The sequence below is a fragment of the Nicotiana sylvestris genome, chromosome 3, assembly GCF_000393655.2.
Source record: "Nicotiana sylvestris chromosome 3, ASM39365v2, whole genome shotgun sequence".
NCBI classification, from domain to species: Eukaryota; Viridiplantae; Streptophyta; class Magnoliopsida; order Solanales; family Solanaceae; genus Nicotiana; species Nicotiana sylvestris.
Genome location: NC_091059.1, coordinates 179,941,414 through 179,958,964, shown reverse-complemented (window position 1 = coordinate 179,958,964; position 17,551 = coordinate 179,941,414). Strand labels below are relative to the sequence as shown.

The 17,551-nt window shown below is 39.3% G+C and overlaps 3 protein-coding genes across 3 annotated transcripts; 2 read left to right on the top strand and 1 right to left on the bottom strand.

Annotated features, from left to right (window-relative positions):
- Positions 1–3,608: 3,608 nt before the first annotated feature.
- On the top strand, positions 3,609–4,700 carry LOC138888433 (uncharacterized). Its single transcript, XM_070170296.1, has one exon. The coding sequence runs from the start codon at positions 3,609–3,611 to the stop codon at positions 4,698–4,700; it is 1,092 nt and encodes a 363-aa protein (XP_070026397.1).
- Positions 4,701–6,043: 1,343 nt separating this feature from the next.
- On the top strand, positions 6,044–7,042 carry LOC138888432 (uncharacterized). Its single transcript, XM_070170295.1, has one exon. The coding sequence runs from the start codon at positions 6,044–6,046 to the stop codon at positions 7,040–7,042; it is 999 nt and encodes a 332-aa protein (XP_070026396.1).
- An 8,705-nt stretch (positions 7,043–15,747) lies between these two features.
- LOC104213001 (NAC domain-containing protein 78-like) lies at positions 15,748–16,515 on the bottom strand. Its single transcript, XM_009762375.2, has one exon. It carries the CDS (start codon positions 16,513–16,515, stop codon positions 15,748–15,750), a length of 768 nt encoding a protein of 255 aa, XP_009760677.2.
- Positions 16,516–17,551: the final 1,036 nt, after the last annotated feature.

Below are 17,551 nucleotides of genomic sequence, written 5' to 3'. Positions count from 1 at the left end.
GTTTGATGGTTCAAAAATATCAAATTTACCGATTGATAGAGTATATTCGACATATGTTCACTATTGATAGAGTATATTCGACATATGTTCAAAAATGCGGTTAATCCCTGCTTGCGAATCACACACAGTTTTTCATGCATATTTGTTTCGGATAGCCATTCCCCATTCATGTGGGGGATTGTTGGGTTTTGTTATTAATAACAAAAGAGGTATGAATGGAAAGTGGTGGGAAAAGAAATGGAGGGAAGTAAAATTTTGAATTAGCTCATTTTACTAATGCACTTTGTTCCTCATTGGAAGAAGGAAATAAAATCTTTGTGTATATATATAGAAGCTCATCTCCTAGCTCTTAAAGAGTTAAGAAGAAGTGGTGCCTCGCGTCGTCGTCGTCACTCGCTCGGCTCGGCTTCGGCTTCGGATTTGGTCAATTGATATGATTGATTAATAATTTTTTGGACCAAATTTATTTCCTTACTTTTTGCATTGGAAGATCGCGGAATCATTTTCGCGCATTGGAAGATCGCGGAATTATTTCGCGACCAACAACGGAAACGTTCCATTCAATAGCTAAAGAGACACCTTATCATTGAACATGCACCTTTGCACCTGTTGGGACTCAACTTTGCTGGCTATAAATTGAGAGGCTTAGCCTCATTTTCCACCACCGGAAAAATCTGAAATCACTCCCCTCAAACTTCTACATTCTGCATTGTTTTCCAAAAACCACAACGTAAGCATTTTGTGTGATTTGCTCTGCCATTTGAGTTTGCCGAAATTCTGTGATTTGAAGTGGTGCTATCACAGAATAGTTATCCCGTTCAATCCTGGGAGGAATTAATCCGTAACCTTGGGCATTGTGAGGGGATTAAATTCCTTAAGGAAACACAAGAAACTTGTGGGCTCGGAATTTTTTCTGCTTTCGTTTTTTAAACTAACGTTTCTGGTTTTGTGGTTTTTGAATACAGAGTTCTAACAAAAACTTCTAAAGGAGAAATGATCAAAATAGTCCTTAATATATTGGGGTTACTTTATTTTGGTCCTTATAATATATCCCCTTTGATATATGATCCTTTCACATGCTTGGTTTATCTAACAGAATTTTTAAAGTGAGAAAAGAAATTTAAGGACAATATTATACGTACACCTCTTTTATAAGAATTGGAAAAGCTAGTAAATTTACCCCAACGTAAACTAGAGAAAAGGAAAACGTGTCTTTTGTCACTGGACTAGCTGTAAATTTCAGAATTTAACATCATCCATATATGTATATATACGCTTCTCGAAACACCCTTTTCTTGGAATTAACTTTGACTCAATGTATATTTTCACCTTATTTATTATTACTACTAATTAGTCGTGCATGATAAAGTTTGGTGCAAAAATTGGGTGCAGGTTAGCTTTTAGCGTTAGATGTATATAACTTAAATCCTTCCATATGTTAATGGTATTGTTACACTAGTATAACTTAAATACTTCTATATATTAATGATATTATTACCGTAGTGCTAAATTGCTCATGAAACCTTTATTATTGACTGTTTGATGTTTTGATTTGAAATGATTTTATGTTGTTGTATGGTTGTTTAGCGGTAAACTAAACAATTCTTATAAATGCAGGTAAGTGGAAAGAAGAAGAAAAAATAACAAAATAAAAATTCCTCACAATAAAACATAAAAGTAAAATGGGCAAAATACAAAATTGGCCAATATATATATATACACACACACATATGCACTCAAAAAAAAAAAAATTGTCGGCTATTATTTATAGGAATGGCTAAAAATATACATTTTCAAGTAAAATTGTGCTATAAATGATTCTATTAACATTATGAGTACACTAATGATATATTCATGATATCTTCATTATAGACTTTTTTATTTGTTAAGCCTACAAACTTAAAGACAGAAATACTGCATATATAATAAAATATGAAAGTATGACTGAGTTCTATACTATGTTATATTGTGGTCACAAATGTTGAATATTTCTCTTTTGATAAAACATTACTACTATACACGCATCTTCTTTTGTGTTATTCTTTTTTTTTTAATTGAAGCCATCACCTTCAGGCTACAGCCTTTGGTGTGGGGGTTAGGCAAGACCCCTACCATATTTATATATAAACAAAAAGGTACAAAATAAATGGGGACATGGGCCTTACTTCTATAACTAATTGAAAGAAAGGAAAGCCTAAATTCTTTTGTGTTAATCAAATGTTTATTACTACTATACAATTTTCGAAAAGTCAACTTTGGATCCGCCCGGTCCAAATCCGGGTCCAATTTCATGTTGTATCCTTTACCTTGGTGACTAATTAAACCAGCAAAAGGAGGTTTAGTATTTCATTTTGGATAACCAAAGTGATGCAAGTGTCGAGCAGCTACAAGACCATCCCTGCTGTTAGACCTCCAACAATTGAGCTCGACCGGACAACAAGAGTGTTGTCATAAGGCAGCAAGAGTGTTGCAAAGTTTGGTGCATGAGCAGCACCAATGTCAAAAATGGGAAACTGGCAAGTGATGGCCAAGGCTTTGACGGAGGCAAGGCAGATTGGCTAAGGCTTGACAATGAGTTGCGGGCTAAGGATGGCACTTAATCATGGCAAAGACATCAAGGCATGAGGCAGTAATGCCAAGACACGGCAAAAACGGATGGGCAAAGGCAAGCAAATGTGCAACGGAAAGGCAGTGCGCAGGCAGACTTGTCATGCCATTGAGTTGCGGCAAACGGGCCAAGTTCGTGGGCGGTGGCAAGGCTAATTGCGGCACAATGCAGCTGGATACAATGGCATTGGCGTCTGGTCCAAGCCATGGCATGAAATTGGGCAGCAAGTCTTGGATTGACAAAGTCAAAGGCGGTTATCGGCACATGCTGTGCACATGGGCAGCAGTTGAGTCTTGTCCAAAAAGTTGGCAGGAGTTAACACGTTTTTGAGAGCCATGATCTCATTGTCTTTAGCATGATTTACATGATCCTAGTAGTTGGGGGTGTCAACTACACTAAGCTAAAGTAGTGGGCTGACTAAGCAAGTGCCTAAGCCTAAATATAGGCAACTAATGTGTAAATGGGGCTGGTTCATAAGTTATAAATGGACAGCACCCTTCCCTTTTTGAAAAAAGAGTGAAAAACGTGTAGAGTGCATGTTTGAGTTAGGAAGGAGTCCTAAAACCTGTTTTCAAGAGTGAAAACAACCTAAGGCTAAGAGTAGTCTTGTGAGGGTCAAGAGTGATCTTCATTTTGTACACGGATGTACTTTGAGTTTGAGTTTTCTTTGTATTCTCGAGTTAAATACAAAGTTGGGAAAGAGTTTCCTGTATATTGTGCCTTTTGTTCACTTTAATTTTCTGTCCCTTCATTCAATTTTCCGTTGCCTAAAATCAGTATCTACTTACTACGTTGAAAGCTGCCTAAATAAATCTAAGTCCAAAGTTGCAGAATTTTGGCCGAGTGTTGGAACAGGCTGAAGTCAAGTCGAGACTTGGCTGCTGTGCAGGCTGTTTTTGTGGAGCATAAAACACCCCTGTGACAACTGGTATCAGAGCGGAGCAGGTTCGTGACGGAGACACGACGGACTGTGGCAGATTTCGTGGTCTTGTTCGAGAACATGGCTGGTGGTAACAATGAACTGCGGGAAAGGCTAACGAAACTGGAAGCATTGGTGGGAAATGTTCCTGATGGTGAAGAATTTCAGACCCTTATGACAAGGCTTGCCTACCTTGAGGTAGAATTGGCAAGGCTAAGTCAAGAGAATGCGGATCTGAGGACGGAAACAGTGGTGCTACGACGTGCTGTGGGCGAGGATGCTCCTCAACGTGGTGCTGAACGTCTCAAGGTGAGAATTCCTGAACCTAAGGCATTTAGTGGTGCAAGGAGTGCACGTGAGTTGGAGAATTTTCTTTGGGATATGGAGCAGTACTTTCATGCTATTCGTGTGCAAGACGAAATGGAGAAAGTAACCTTGACTAGCATGTATTTGAGTGAAGATGCTAAGTTATGGTGGCGCACTCGTGTGGCTGAAGATGAAAGTTTGGGTAGACCAAAGATTGAGTCGTGGGAGCGGCTTAAAAAGGAATTGAAGGATCAGTTCCTTCCTAGTAATACATCTTGGATTGCTAGGGACAAACTGAAAAAGTTGAAACACACCGGATCAGTTAGAGCATATGTGAAAGAGTTCACATCTTTGATGCTGAGCATCAGCAACATGTCGGAAGAAGACAAGTTGCACAACTTCATGAGCGGGCTGCAACAGTGGGCACAACTCGAGTTGCGAAGGCAGAATATTCAAAGCCTTGCAAGTGCTGTGGCTGCGGCTGATGCATTGGGCGATTTTCACTTGAGTGATGAGACTTCTACTTCAAAGTCCAACGACGGAAAGAAGGACAAGGCAAAGGAGTGGAAGAAAAGTGAAAATGGCAATGCACATGAAGACAAGGGGAAGGGAAAGCAGGAAGCTGGAACTTCAAGGAGCAAGGAGAAGGGCAGCAAATTCAGTGGTTGTTTCCTTTGTGATGGACCACATCGAGCGAGGGACTGTCCGAACAAGGCAGTGTTAAATGCCATGACTGCCGCGGAGAAGAGAGCTGCATTGGAGGCGCTAGACAGTGACAAACAAGCTGTTGGTGTCAATGCAATTGTAGCTGAAGAGAAACGAGGTCAAGGTGCGTTGATTGTCAACCCCTTGGGACTCTTACATTGAGTTGACCTCGACGAGGACGTCGAGTTTCAAAGAGTGTGGGTGGTTTGTTAGACCCCCAAAAATGGAACTCGACGGGACAACAAGAGTGTTGTCATAAGGCAGCAAGAGTGTTGCAAAGTTTGGTGCATGAGCAGCACCAATGTCAAAAATGGGAAACTGGCAAGTGATGGCCAAGGCTTTGACGGAGGCGAGGCAGCTTGGCAAGGGCTTGACAATGAGTTGCGGGCTAAGGATGGCACTTAATCATGGCAAAGGCATCAAGGCATGAGGTAGTGATGCCAAGACAAGGCAAAAACGGATGGGCAAAGGCAAGCAAATGTGCAACGGAAAGGCAGTGCGCGGGCAGACTTGTCATGCCATTGAGTTGCGGCAAACGGGCCAAGTTCGTGGGCGGTGGCAAGGCTAATTGCGGCACAATGCAGCTGGATACAATGGCATTGGCGCCTGGTCCAAGCCATGGCACGAAATTGGGCAGCAAGTCTTGGATTGTCAAAGTCAAAGGCGGTTATCGGCACATGCTGTGCACATGGGCAGCAGTTGAGTCTTGTCCAAAAAGTTGGCAGGAGTTAACACGTTTTTTAGGGCCATGATCTCATTGTCTTTAGCATGATTTACATGATCCTAGTAGTTGGGGGTGTCAACTACACTAAGCTAAAGTAGTGGGCTGACTAAGCAAGTGCCTAAGCCTAAATATAGGCAACTAATGTGTAAATTGGGCTGGTTCATAAGTTATAAATGGACAGCACCCTTCCCTTTTTGGAAAAAGAGTGAAAAACGTGTAGAGTGCATGTTTGAGTTAGGAAGGAGTCCTAAAACCTGTTTTCAAGAGTGAAAACAACCTAAGGCTAAGAGTAGTCTTGTGAGGGTCAAGAGTGATCTTCATTTTGTACACGGATGTACTTTGAGTTTGAGTTTTCTTTGTATTCTCGAGTTAAATACAAAGTTGGGAAAGAGTTTCCTGTATATTGTGCCTTTTGTTCACTTTAGTTTTCTGTCCCTTCATTCAATTTTCCATTGCCTAAAATCAGTATCTACTTACTACGTTGAAAGCTGCCTAAATAAATCTAAGTCCAAAGTTGCATAATTTTGGCCGAGTGTTGGAACATGCTGAAGTCAAGTCGAGACTTGGCTGCCGCATTGGCTGTTTTTGTGGAGCATAAAAACCCCTGTGACAACTGGTATCAGAGCGGAGCAGGTTCGTGACGGAGACACGACGGACTGTGGCAGATTTCGTGGTCTTGTTCGAGAACATGGCTGGTGGTAACAATGAACTGCGGGAAAGGCTAACGAAACTGGAAGCATTGGTGGGAAATGTTCCTGATGGTGAAGAATTTTAGACCCTTATGACAAGGCTTGCCTACCTTGAGGCAGAATTGGCAAGGCTAAGTCAAGAGAATGCGGATCTGAGGACGGAAACAGTGGTGCTACGACGTGCTGTGGGCGAGGATGCTCCTCAACGTGGTGCTGAACGTCTCAAGGTGAGAATTCCTGAACCTAAGGCATTTAGTGGTGCAAGGAGTGCACGTGAGTTGGCGAATTTTCTTTGGGATATGGAGCAGTACTTTCATGTTATTCGTGTGCAAGATGAGATGGAGAAAGTAACCTTAACTAGCATGTATTTGAGTGAAGATGCTAAGTTATGGTGGCGCACTCGTGTGGCTGAAGATGAAAGTTTGGGTAGACCAAAGATTGAGTCGTGGGAGCGGCTTAAAAAGGAATTGAAGGATCAGTTCCTTCCTAGTAATACATCTTGGATTGCTAGGGACAAACTGAAAAAGTTGAAACACACCGGATCAGTTAGAGCATATGTGAAAGAGTTCACATCTTTGATGCTGAGCATCAGCAACATGTCGGAAGAAGACAAGTTGCACAACTTCATGAGCGGGCTGCAACAGTGGGCACAACTCGAGTTGCGAAGGCAGAATATTCAAAGCCTTGCAAGTGCTGTGGCTGCGGCTGATGCATTGGGCGATTTTCACTTGAGTGATGAGACTTCTACTTCAAAGTCCAACGACGGAAAGAAGGACAAGGCAAAGGAGTGGAAGAAAAGTGAAAATGGCAATGCACATGAAGACAAGGGGAAGGGAAAGCAGGAAGCTGGAACATCAAAAAGCAAGGAGAATGGCAGCAAATTCAGTGGTTGTTTCCTTTGTGATGGACCACATCGAGCAAGGGACTGTCCGAACAAGGCAGTGTTAAATGCCATGACTGCCGCGGAGAAGAGGGCTGCATTGGAGGCGCTGGACAGTGAAAAACAAGCTGTTGGTGTCAATGCAATTGTAGCTGAAGAGAAACGGGGTCAAGGTGCGTTGATTGTCAACCCCTTAGGACTCTTACATTGAGTTGACCTCGACGAGGACGTCGAGTTTCAAAGAGTGTGGGTGGTTTGTTAGACCTCCAACAATTGAGCTCGACCGGACAACAAGAGTGTTGTCATAAGGCAGCAAGAGTGTTGCAAAGTTTGGTGCATGAGCAGCACCAATGTCAAAAATGGGAAACTGGCAAGTGATGGCCAAGGCTTTGACGGAGGCGAGGCAGCTTGGCAAGGGCTTGACAATGAGTTGCGGGCTAAGGATGGCACTTAATCATGGCAAAGGCATCAAGGCATGAGGCAGTGATGCCAAGACAAGGCAAAAATGGATGGGCAAAGGCAAGCAAATGTGCAACGGAAAGGCAGTGTGCGGGCAGACTTGTCATGCCATTTAGTTGCGACAAACGGGCCAAGTTCGTGGGCGGTGGCAAGTCTAATTGCGGCACAATGCAGCTGGATACAATGGCATTTGCGCCTGGTCCAAGCCAAGGCACGAAATTGGGTAGCAAGTCTTGGATTGACAAAGTCAAAGGCGGTTATCGGCACATGCTGTGCACATGGGCAGCAGTTGAGTCTTGTCCAAAATGTTGGCAGGAGTTAACACGTTTTTGAGGGCCATGATCTCATTGTCTTTAGCATGATTTACATGATCCTAGTAGTTGGGGGTGTCAACTACACTAAGCTAAAGTAGTGGGCTGACTAAGCAAGTGCCTAAGCCTAAATATAGGCAACTATTGTGTAAATGGGGCTGGTTCATAAGTTATAAATGGACAGCACCCTTCCCTTTTTGAAAAAGAGAGTGAAAAACGTGTAGAGTGCATGTTTGAGTTAGGAAGGAGTCCTAAAACCTATTTTCAAGAGTGAAAACAACCTAAGGCTAAGAGTAGTCTTGTGAGGGTCAAGAGTGATCTTCATTTTGTACACGGATGTACTTTGAGTTTGAGTTTTTTATGTATTCTCGAGTTAAATACAAAGTTGGGAAAGAGTTTCCTGTATATTGTGCCTTTTGTTCACTTTAGTTTTCTGTCCCTCCATTAAATTTTCCGTTGCCTAAAATCAGTATCTACTTACAACGTTGAAAGCTGCCTAAATAAATCTAAGTCCAAAGTTGCAGAATTTTGGCCGAGTGTTGGAACAGGCTGAAGTCAAGTCGAGACTTGGCTGCCGCGCAGGCTGTTTTTGTAGAGCATAAAACACCCCTGTGACACCTGCCATTGTTATCAGGACCACATATAACAAGCACACGAGTATAGACCTAGAGTGATACTTTCACAAATACTGCTCAGCTTACAAAATTAAACTCAAGAAAGAATATTGCTTTCATAAAAGTAGTCGTTCAACTCAACTTAAAACTAACATAACACAAGAAGTAAATACCAAGCCCATCAAATACATTAATTATACTCGATTAACTCTCTCTCTCTCAACAACTCAACGGTAACATTTCTCCCGCGAGTAAACCACACGCTCCTCCCCATGGACCCGCCGGACGGTGCCATTCCGGTGCGTCTGGATGGGAAAAATACTTCTACCACACATGCAAAGCAAACCAATGAAGCAATTGAAGGCAAACATCTTATGCAACCACAATCACAAATTACTGAAATTCATCTGCGAGCCCTGACTGCCAAGATCGAGATTCGTGATTACAACACATACCACACACAATGGTATGCTAGAAATCGTGTTCAAAGCATCAAATTACTATGGAGTCATGGCTTCCGAATGCAAATCCACCCTGGTTGACAGATTTCTTAAGCATCGGCCCCAAATAGATCGAATTAGGTCTAAATTTAAGGAATTGATTTCTCTAAAAGGATCGACCAAAATTGAAGGGTACGATAACTCAATGTTTTTCTAGATTTCACTAATGATGAAGATTTCTCTACGATTTGGTTCAAACGAGTCATAGAGATTGAGGGACAACAGATGTGGCTTCAAAAGTGGTCACCGGAAGAGGACCTCCCAATTGCACCTGTATGGGTACTCCTTCTTGGCCTTCCTTTCCATATGCATACATGGCAGTATGTCAAACAAGTGGTTAGTGTTGTGGGTACTCCGCTTAAAGATAGAACCTCTAAGAAAAGGAAGAAAATCAGCAAAAATGGCTCCCCCAAAAAGAAATCCAATGTGACATTTAAGCATATGTGGTGTCAAATCAGTGGCAGCAAAAAGATTAAGAAAGGCAGGTTGAACAAGCCATTCGACAATAACAATAGCAAGGAAAGAATGCTGAAGACAGTAATTTTTGTGTGAACCATATTATAGGAAACAAGGAGGATAACAGTGAAAACAACACTAACAATGACTCCAATGAGTGTTGTAACTTCAATCAAGCAAACATGAACTATGAGGGGTCAGAACAGATGGTGCAAGAATCTACCAACATTCAAGGAAATATGGATCATGAAAAAGGACAAGCTCAATACAACCTAACTAAATATCTTACAACAAATGAGGGATCAGTTAGCATACCTTCAGAAATCAAAGAAATGCCAGGAATTAATATGGTGGTTCAACTTGAGCTAGAATCTTCGCAAACATCGATAAATAAACTTCAAACTACGAAAGAAGCTGATCAATATATAGAGGTTAACTCTCCTAATGAGGTCACATTGAGGATTTCTAAGGCTCAAATACAAAGTGCCCAAAGCAATCAAGAAGATAATGAAGGATTCTCTCTAGTCAAAAAGGGTAAGAACATAAACAAAAAGATGGTAAAAAAGATAAAAAATAAGTTGTACTCTTCCAATGTGGAAGGGAGTACAAACTTATTTCTCTCGACTTCATAATTAATTCCATCTTTTGGAATATTAGAAGTGTGGAATCAAAAAAAGTCATTCTCATGCTTAAAAAACTCATTAACATGTATAAAGTGGACCTTGTAGTTATTTTTGAACCTTTTGTTAACATAAACAAGATTGACAAGTACATGAAATTCTTGGGCTTTCAACACTGTGTGCCCAACACGAATGGTCATATTTGGTTTCTTTGATCAGGAAACTACCAAACTAGTGTGATTGATAATAATGATCAGCAGCTTACCATCAAGATGCACTACAATCCTCCAAATTATGATTTATACCTTACAATAGTATATGCTAAACGTGCTGTCAATGAAAGGAGAGAGCTTTGGAGTACTTTGGAAGATATTCACACACATATCGAAGGTCCTTGGTGCATTGGGGTGACTTCAATGTCATATTGGATCCAGATGAGAAAAAAGGGGGCAATCATCACAAAATGCACAAAAGTTTTGAGTTTGTAGCTGTATGGGTAATTGCGAGGTTGTGGATTTGGGGTTTGTAGGCCCTAAATTCATGTGATGCAACAACTGGAAAGCTAGGAAAAGGATTTGGAAGAGACTCTATTGAGTCTTTGTTAATGATCCATGAACCCAATTATTCCAGATTAACATGGCCAAACACCTTGCTAGGACCGGCTCAGATCATAGTTCACTCCTCATCAAATGTCAGAAGTAACTTCAAGCTGGCGTCAAATACTTAAAATTTATGGATTTCTGGGCAGAGCAACCATCATTCATGAACTTGGTAGAAGAGTTTGTAGCACACAAGTTCCTGAAAATCCCATTTGGAGGTTACAACAGAAATTGAAACTCCTTAATAAGGAACTCACTCGATGGTCGAAAGAGGTGGTTGGGAATGTTTTCGAACAAGTCAACATATAGGAAGCAAAAATGGTAAACCTGGAAGAGATTGACACCCTTAATAAAACTTATCAATCCAGAGAAAAGCTCAAGAAAGGGAAAGCAAAATATATCAAGTGGCTGGGCATGCAAGATACTATCCTTAGACAGAAAGCTCAACAAAATGGTTTGAAAAAGGGGAAAGTAACACCAAATACTTCCATAGCTTAATTAGAAATAGAAGTTGTAGGCTCCAACTTCACACAATCAAGAATCACAATGGCTCCTGCGTCCAAGGTGATGATAATATCTCTAAGGTGGTTGTGCATCACTTTAAGCACCTCTTTAACCTGCAACATCAATTCCGAGATCATGATATGGTCAATTGTATTCTAATATGTATCACTAAGGAAGATAATGACATACTCAATGCTATTCCAGATGAGGAAGAAATTTAAAATGTCGTGTTTAGTATGAGTGCTTCAAGTGCAGCTGGGCCGGATGGATTTAATGGCACCTTCTATCAAAAGGGTTGATATATCATCAAGTATGATATAACAGACTTTGTGCATAACTTTTTCAATGGCAAAGTCATGACCAAATTCTATACTTATAAATGACTATTTCTCATTCCCAAAGTCAATTCCCCAACCAATTTCTCTGAGTTCAGGCCAATTAGTTTGAGCAACTTCACCAGCAAAATTATTTCTAAGATTCTATCTAGAAGGCTGAACCCTATGCTATAGAAACTAATATCCGATAATCAAAGTGGATTTGTCAAGTGTAGGATGATTACTGATAATATGCAATTAGCACAAGAAATTATTCACAATATAATGTAGAACAACAATGGGGGTAATGTGGTTATCAAACTGGATATGGCTAAAGCCTACGATAGAATGTCTTGGAATTTCCTAATGGTCGTCATGAGAAAATTTGGTTTCTTAGAAGCTTGGATTGATATCATTTGGAGATTGGTAAGCGGTGTGCGGTACTCTATCATAATTAATGGTTCTAGAAAAGGCTTCTTCACATCATCGCAAGGTCTCAAACAAGGCAACTGACTATCTCCTTCCCTGTTCATTATTGGCGCTGAGGTACTTTCCAGGTCCTTAAACAATCTTGCTATCCATAACAACTTCACCCCATTTCCATGGACCATTGAGGCCCTACCATTACACACCTTTCTTATGCTGATGACATAATGATATTCACTGGAGGAGACAAGAATTCAATCAAACTCATTAAGAGTCGAATAAGAAAATATGAAAAAGTATAAGGCCAAAAAGTGAATAACGACAAGAGTTTCTTTGTTATTGCTCTGAATACCTCTGCTAGTAGAATTAATAGAATCAGAAGAGCTTCTGGATATATAGACAAGTCCTTTCTTTTCAACTATCTCGGATGTCCAATATACAATGGCAGGAAGAAAATTAGCTTATTTGATGGCATGCTAGCCAAAATTGTGAAAAGGCTCAATAGTTGGCAGGGGAAGATGCTTTCCTATGGGGGGAAGATAACCTTAATCAAACATGTCCTTTAATCCCTCCCTACTCACATATTATCTGCTATGCCACACCCAAAGGCATCATCAAGCTTATGGAAAAATATTTCAATAATTTTTTCTGGGGGTCTTCTGAAAGAAAGAACAACAACCACTGGTTCGCCTAGAGTAATCTATGCCTACCTAAGGATGAGGGTGGAATGGGTTCAGGAGAATGGAAGATATCACAAAGACTCTCAATCTGCAAAGATAGTGGAGATTCAGGACACAACCATCTCTTTTGGCCATTTTCGTTAAAGCAAAATATTGCAAAAGGGCTCACTTGGTTACCAAAGTTCCTACTCCCTCTGACTCTCACATTTGGAGAGATTTGATGAAGGCAAGGATCAAAGCAAAGCCAAATATTATTTGGAAAATTGAAGCACTGGTGGGATAACTGGACGGGCAAAGGTGCATTGGCCAAGGTAGTTCATGGACCTGGTAAATCTCCCAAGCTTCTTGTTAACAACTTCATCCTTGAAGGAGCCTAGGACACCGACAAATTAGCAAACACTATTCCACCTCACCTGTTGGATTATGTTACTAAGGTCGATATTGGTAATAGAAATCTCAATGACTTCCCACTATGGAATATAGTTGAAAATGGTCATTTCAATAATAACTCGGCTTGGCAATTAGTGAGAATTAAAAAATAGAAAAATAACTTCAATAGTAAGGTTTGGCACAAGTCCATATATACCTTTTAAAATCTCCTTCCTATCCTGGAGGTTATTTAAAAGGCGATTACCTTTTGATATTATTGGTAAATTTGGCACTAACATTGTTTCTAGATGTTCTTGTTGTTCTTTGCCGCGGGTTGAAACTTTGGAACATGTGTTCAATGGAAGCTATGCAGCAAAAATAACATGGAATACAATTGGCAATCAATTGGGAATAAAGCATCAAATAGAGCAGGTGCTGGGCACCTTCAAAAGGTGGTGGGAAACAAGCTCCAAAAACAAGGTCCATACCTTGATCTCACAAATAGCTCCAATAACAATATGCTGGGAGCTATGGAAACAGTGGACATCGTGCAAATATGGTAATCAGAAGAAGTTCCAACTCAACATGATGATGCATCAAGTAATCTGGAATATCAAAGGATCCATCTCGAAACTCATACCAACTTGGGACAACCACCACCCTTGGCCAGCTCTCTATCAAAGAATCGAAAGGCTGAAACCAATTCCAAGCTGGAGTGAAGTGTTGTGGTTGACACCAAATTAGGGAAGTATCAAAGTTAATATCGATGGTTGCTACATCAGAGAAAACAACAAAGCTAGTATATGAGGCAACGTAAGAAATAGCAACGACGATCTAATTATGGCATTCTCGATGACAGTTCAGTGTGATAACAACAATAGTGCAGAAGCTCTTACTGATAAGTTTGGAATGAAATGGTGCAGTCTACACACTAATTTTATTCTCGAACTCGACTCTATGGTGATTGCAAACATTCTGATAAACATGGATACCAACAATCTGAAATCAAACAAGTGATTGATAGAATGCTGCATATTATACAACAGGCCAACGTAAGGGTAAAGCATTGCTACTGAGAATGTAATCAGGTTGCAGATTGTCTTGCGAAATTGGCTTCTACCTCGGGTAACAGTATGACTATCAACTCATATCAACAACTACCTAGATGCGCTAAAGGCTACTTCCTTTTGGATAAGTGGCAAATGGCCAGTATCAGAACCAAATACGACAAAGCTAAGTTTTTAGTTAGTTAAAGATGTAATCTTAGCTACCCAGAGAAGCTAAGTATATATCTCCTTCTGTTTCTGTTTTAGGGTGATGGAATTACCAAGTTGTATTGTCTGAGATAAGGCCTAGTCCCCCTCACTGATCCTTTTTGGTGAATACAACTGCGCCCAGTATTGCAACTGGGTAATTACATAAAAAAAAACAAGAAGTAAATACCAATAACACAGCACATTAGAAAAACAACGTCATTCATAATCAACGCATTTGGTGGCATGAGATTTTTAATTATATGTGGTCATTTTTTAAATAAAAAAAACTACTTTGAGATTTTGAAAGGAAGAAATTGGCTCCGTTAGTCACTAATGGCATTTCCAGCCGTTTGGTTAACGGAGAACAAGCCGATTTTAAAACATAGGGTGTAAATGCTCTCAATCGCAAACATTAGGGCTATCTATGGCCCTGCCGTTTACTAAATTCTGCAAACTATGCAAACACGACACTTCTGCTAACTCACTGAACCAACCTCTAAAGAACGATTGCAAATATAGCCGGAATATATCGAGAGTCGCTTAAACTTGGTAGCATATTTCATTTAGATATTCAAATTAAGGCTCATTTCAATTGAGCACCTAAACACATTATAAAGTGTTTCTATTAGACACTTGTGTCTCAAACTTTGGAAAAGCTTTTGTGCGCGCGTGTTCTCAAGCGCCCGTCACGTAGATTTGTTAATCACTTAAAATATGCCATCTCCTGTAATTATACACATCGAATATAAGCATATACTATAACAAACAAAAATTAGACTGGTCAGTTAAGAAAGAACCCAATCAATTAAAAACAAACTCCTACTCTGTTTACCAAAATTAAAGGCTCCGGATCCCCCGCTAAAAATAAAAACCAAGAACCATTTTCCTAATATCTTCCCAATGAGTGTCTAATAGAAATACTTTATCATGTGTTCAGGCGCTCATCTTGAACATCGTTAGTCCAAGTGTGTAAATGGAAATAGTATGCCGCCAATTGCCATGATTGAAAGAACGCGCCCCAAATCTTTTGTTAGCAAATATTATTTGTATGGCAATATTCATAATCAAAATCATGGTTAAGACGTGGTTAATTAATTAAGCATAAGCCATTGATATTAGTATGGGACATCATCATCCATCCATGTTATAAGAACTTGGGAGAAATATTAATGGAGACAATATAGGAAATGAAGATAATCAGATTACACTATATTCTGAATCTACCTAGAGAAAATTTAAAATAGACTGCTTTTACTTGTAAACAATTCGCGACTATGGTTCAAACTGGTTTACTTTAGTGGTGTTTAACAACAAGCTTAATACAGTTAAGTTGACAAGAAAGACATCTGTTGCAATCAAAACAACAAAAGATAATTTTGTTTAGTGAAACCAACAACAATACAAGAATAATATGGGCAGTAATTTGTTCTTTAGCTAGCCACTAGAGGATGGATTTGATCGAAACAAAAATTGTGAAAGATGAAGTAGTTAAATAAATTTTATAAGCATGAATGATGATAAAGAATTACTGCCTGATTTCAGTTGTATATATATATATGAATACAAGGAAAGATCTGGCAATAGCAAATTTCTCTTTCGAAGTTTATTCCAATGAGAAACTGTTACCTAGTAGTACTAAGAAATAGTAGTAAGTTTCTGTTGCTTTCCTCGATGTTATAAAGTTAGAAACTAAATATGTCAAAGCTTCTCTATTTTCTGTAAACTCCATCTAGTACTTCATCCAATTATATAAATTGACTGCTGCGTGTCTCTCCTCCCTCGTTCTACTTCCCCTTCATTACTCGTGCTCACCAGATTATATCTCCAAAGTCGTCAATACGTATGAGCAGATCATCAGCCCAATTAATCTCCTGTTGGTAGTAGGAGCAGTCATTATTATTATTATTCTGTTCGTTCATCTTCTGAGTCTCGTCCATAACTTGATGTTCAGCTGCTTGACAAGTTGTTGCTGGTTGTAGTATTGTTGTGCCGTAAACTTCATCAGGTCCATGCAACATAGCTTCGATTACTTTTGGAACATCTTGCTCCTCCATAGTTACCCCATGATTTTTCTCAGCTCTTATATTCTTCTTGATTCGACACACTACAATATCCTCTTTAGGAATATTGTTTTCTTTGAAGAAATCATCCCCGACGGAATATTCTTTCATCAGCCAAATTTTATTATGCTCTCTTTCTTTACTACTAGTTTGAAACTTGAAACATCTTCTAAACCCAACCACAGTTCCCTTACCATTCTTGATAGGAAAAATACCGGTTTGGCCTTTCCATGTCCCGTTGGCGCAATTTCGACGAACCCTTGTATGTTCGCTCTTCTGCTTCTTCAACCGAGTAAAAATATAGCGAACCTTCTCTTCTTCGGGATGATCAGAAGCTCCAAATATCTCCCATGGTGGTTGGTCTCCATAGATATCGGCAAGTTGGAAATTAGGGCATTCACTCGGCAAAAGCTCGCCCTTTAGGAACCTTTTCAGAAAGTTGATCAACTCTGCTTCAGTAGGGTGAAACCGAACACCCATGATACACCCACTGCGTGCAGCTGGTACCATCGACATGGTATATATGGCCGTCTCTTTTTCTTGCTTATAGAGAAACACAAGACTGAGACAATAGTAATTTCCGCAATTCGCAAAGAGAAGAACTTCTGTTCTCTCAAGTAAGAAGACGAGAACTATATGGAAGAAAACCCTATAATGGCGGAAGCTTATTGACGTGAATGCTATAATATAATTATGGACTATTTATAGATATTTATTCAGGTTATTTCCAACAGAGAAAATTTAGGAGGAAACAAAATTTTAGGAGAGAAAAGAAGTGTTGATTTCTGCGGAAGGTTAAGCTTGGGACTCAAGTTAGTTTTTTCCTAATCTTTATATACAATGCTTATTTTTTTCACAATTGAACTAATTAACAGTTGTGAACAGGTGAAAATTAACTGAAAATATAGTTTCCTGTTTTTCTGTTATACTAGTTTCTTGTTTGGTCTAGAACCCTAAATCTAAAAGATTTTTTGAAATCGGCTGTTTAAGTTTAACAGAAGAAAAGAAATTAATGGGAAATTTACGTACTTCCCTCTTTTTGATCATTTACAAGTTTTTACTTTAACTATATTCAACTAATGTGTTAAATAGGAAATTTCTTAATTAACAATTTCTTTTACAAGAAATGGAAAAGCTAGTTAATTTGCCCCAGCGTAAACTAGAGAAATGGAGCTGTAAATTTCAGAATTTAACATCATCCATACGCTTATTGAACACCCTTTTCTTGGAATTAACTTGACTCAATATGCATTTTCACCTTATTTACTAGTGCATTTTCACATTATTTATTATTACTACTTAATTATGCTTGATAAAGCTTGATATAAATATTGGGTGCGAGTAAACTTTTACCATCAGATGCATGTAACTTAAATTCTTCTATATATTAATGGTATTATTACACTAATATAACTTAAATCCTTCTATATATAACAATACTAGTTCTTGGACACATGCTAATTAGTATGAATATTTTAAAGCAAAGTGGATACTCTTAGAATTAGCGTGCAATGAGTTAAATAAATTTAAAATAAGAAAAATGTAAGCTCAA

What these genes read in the sequence shown, in the direction of transcription:
- LOC138888433 (XM_070170296.1), top strand. Translation starts at nt 3,609, where the DNA reads ATGGCTGGTGGTAACAATGAACTGCGGGAAAGGCTAACGAAACTGGAA.
- LOC138888432 (XM_070170295.1), top strand. Translation starts at nt 6,044, where the DNA reads ATGACAAGGCTTGCCTACCTTGAGGCAGAATTGGCAAGGCTAAGTCAA.
- LOC104213001 (XM_009762375.2), bottom strand. Translation starts at nt 16,515, where the DNA reads ATGTCGATGGTACCAGCTGCACGCAGTGGGTGTATCATGGGTGTTCGG.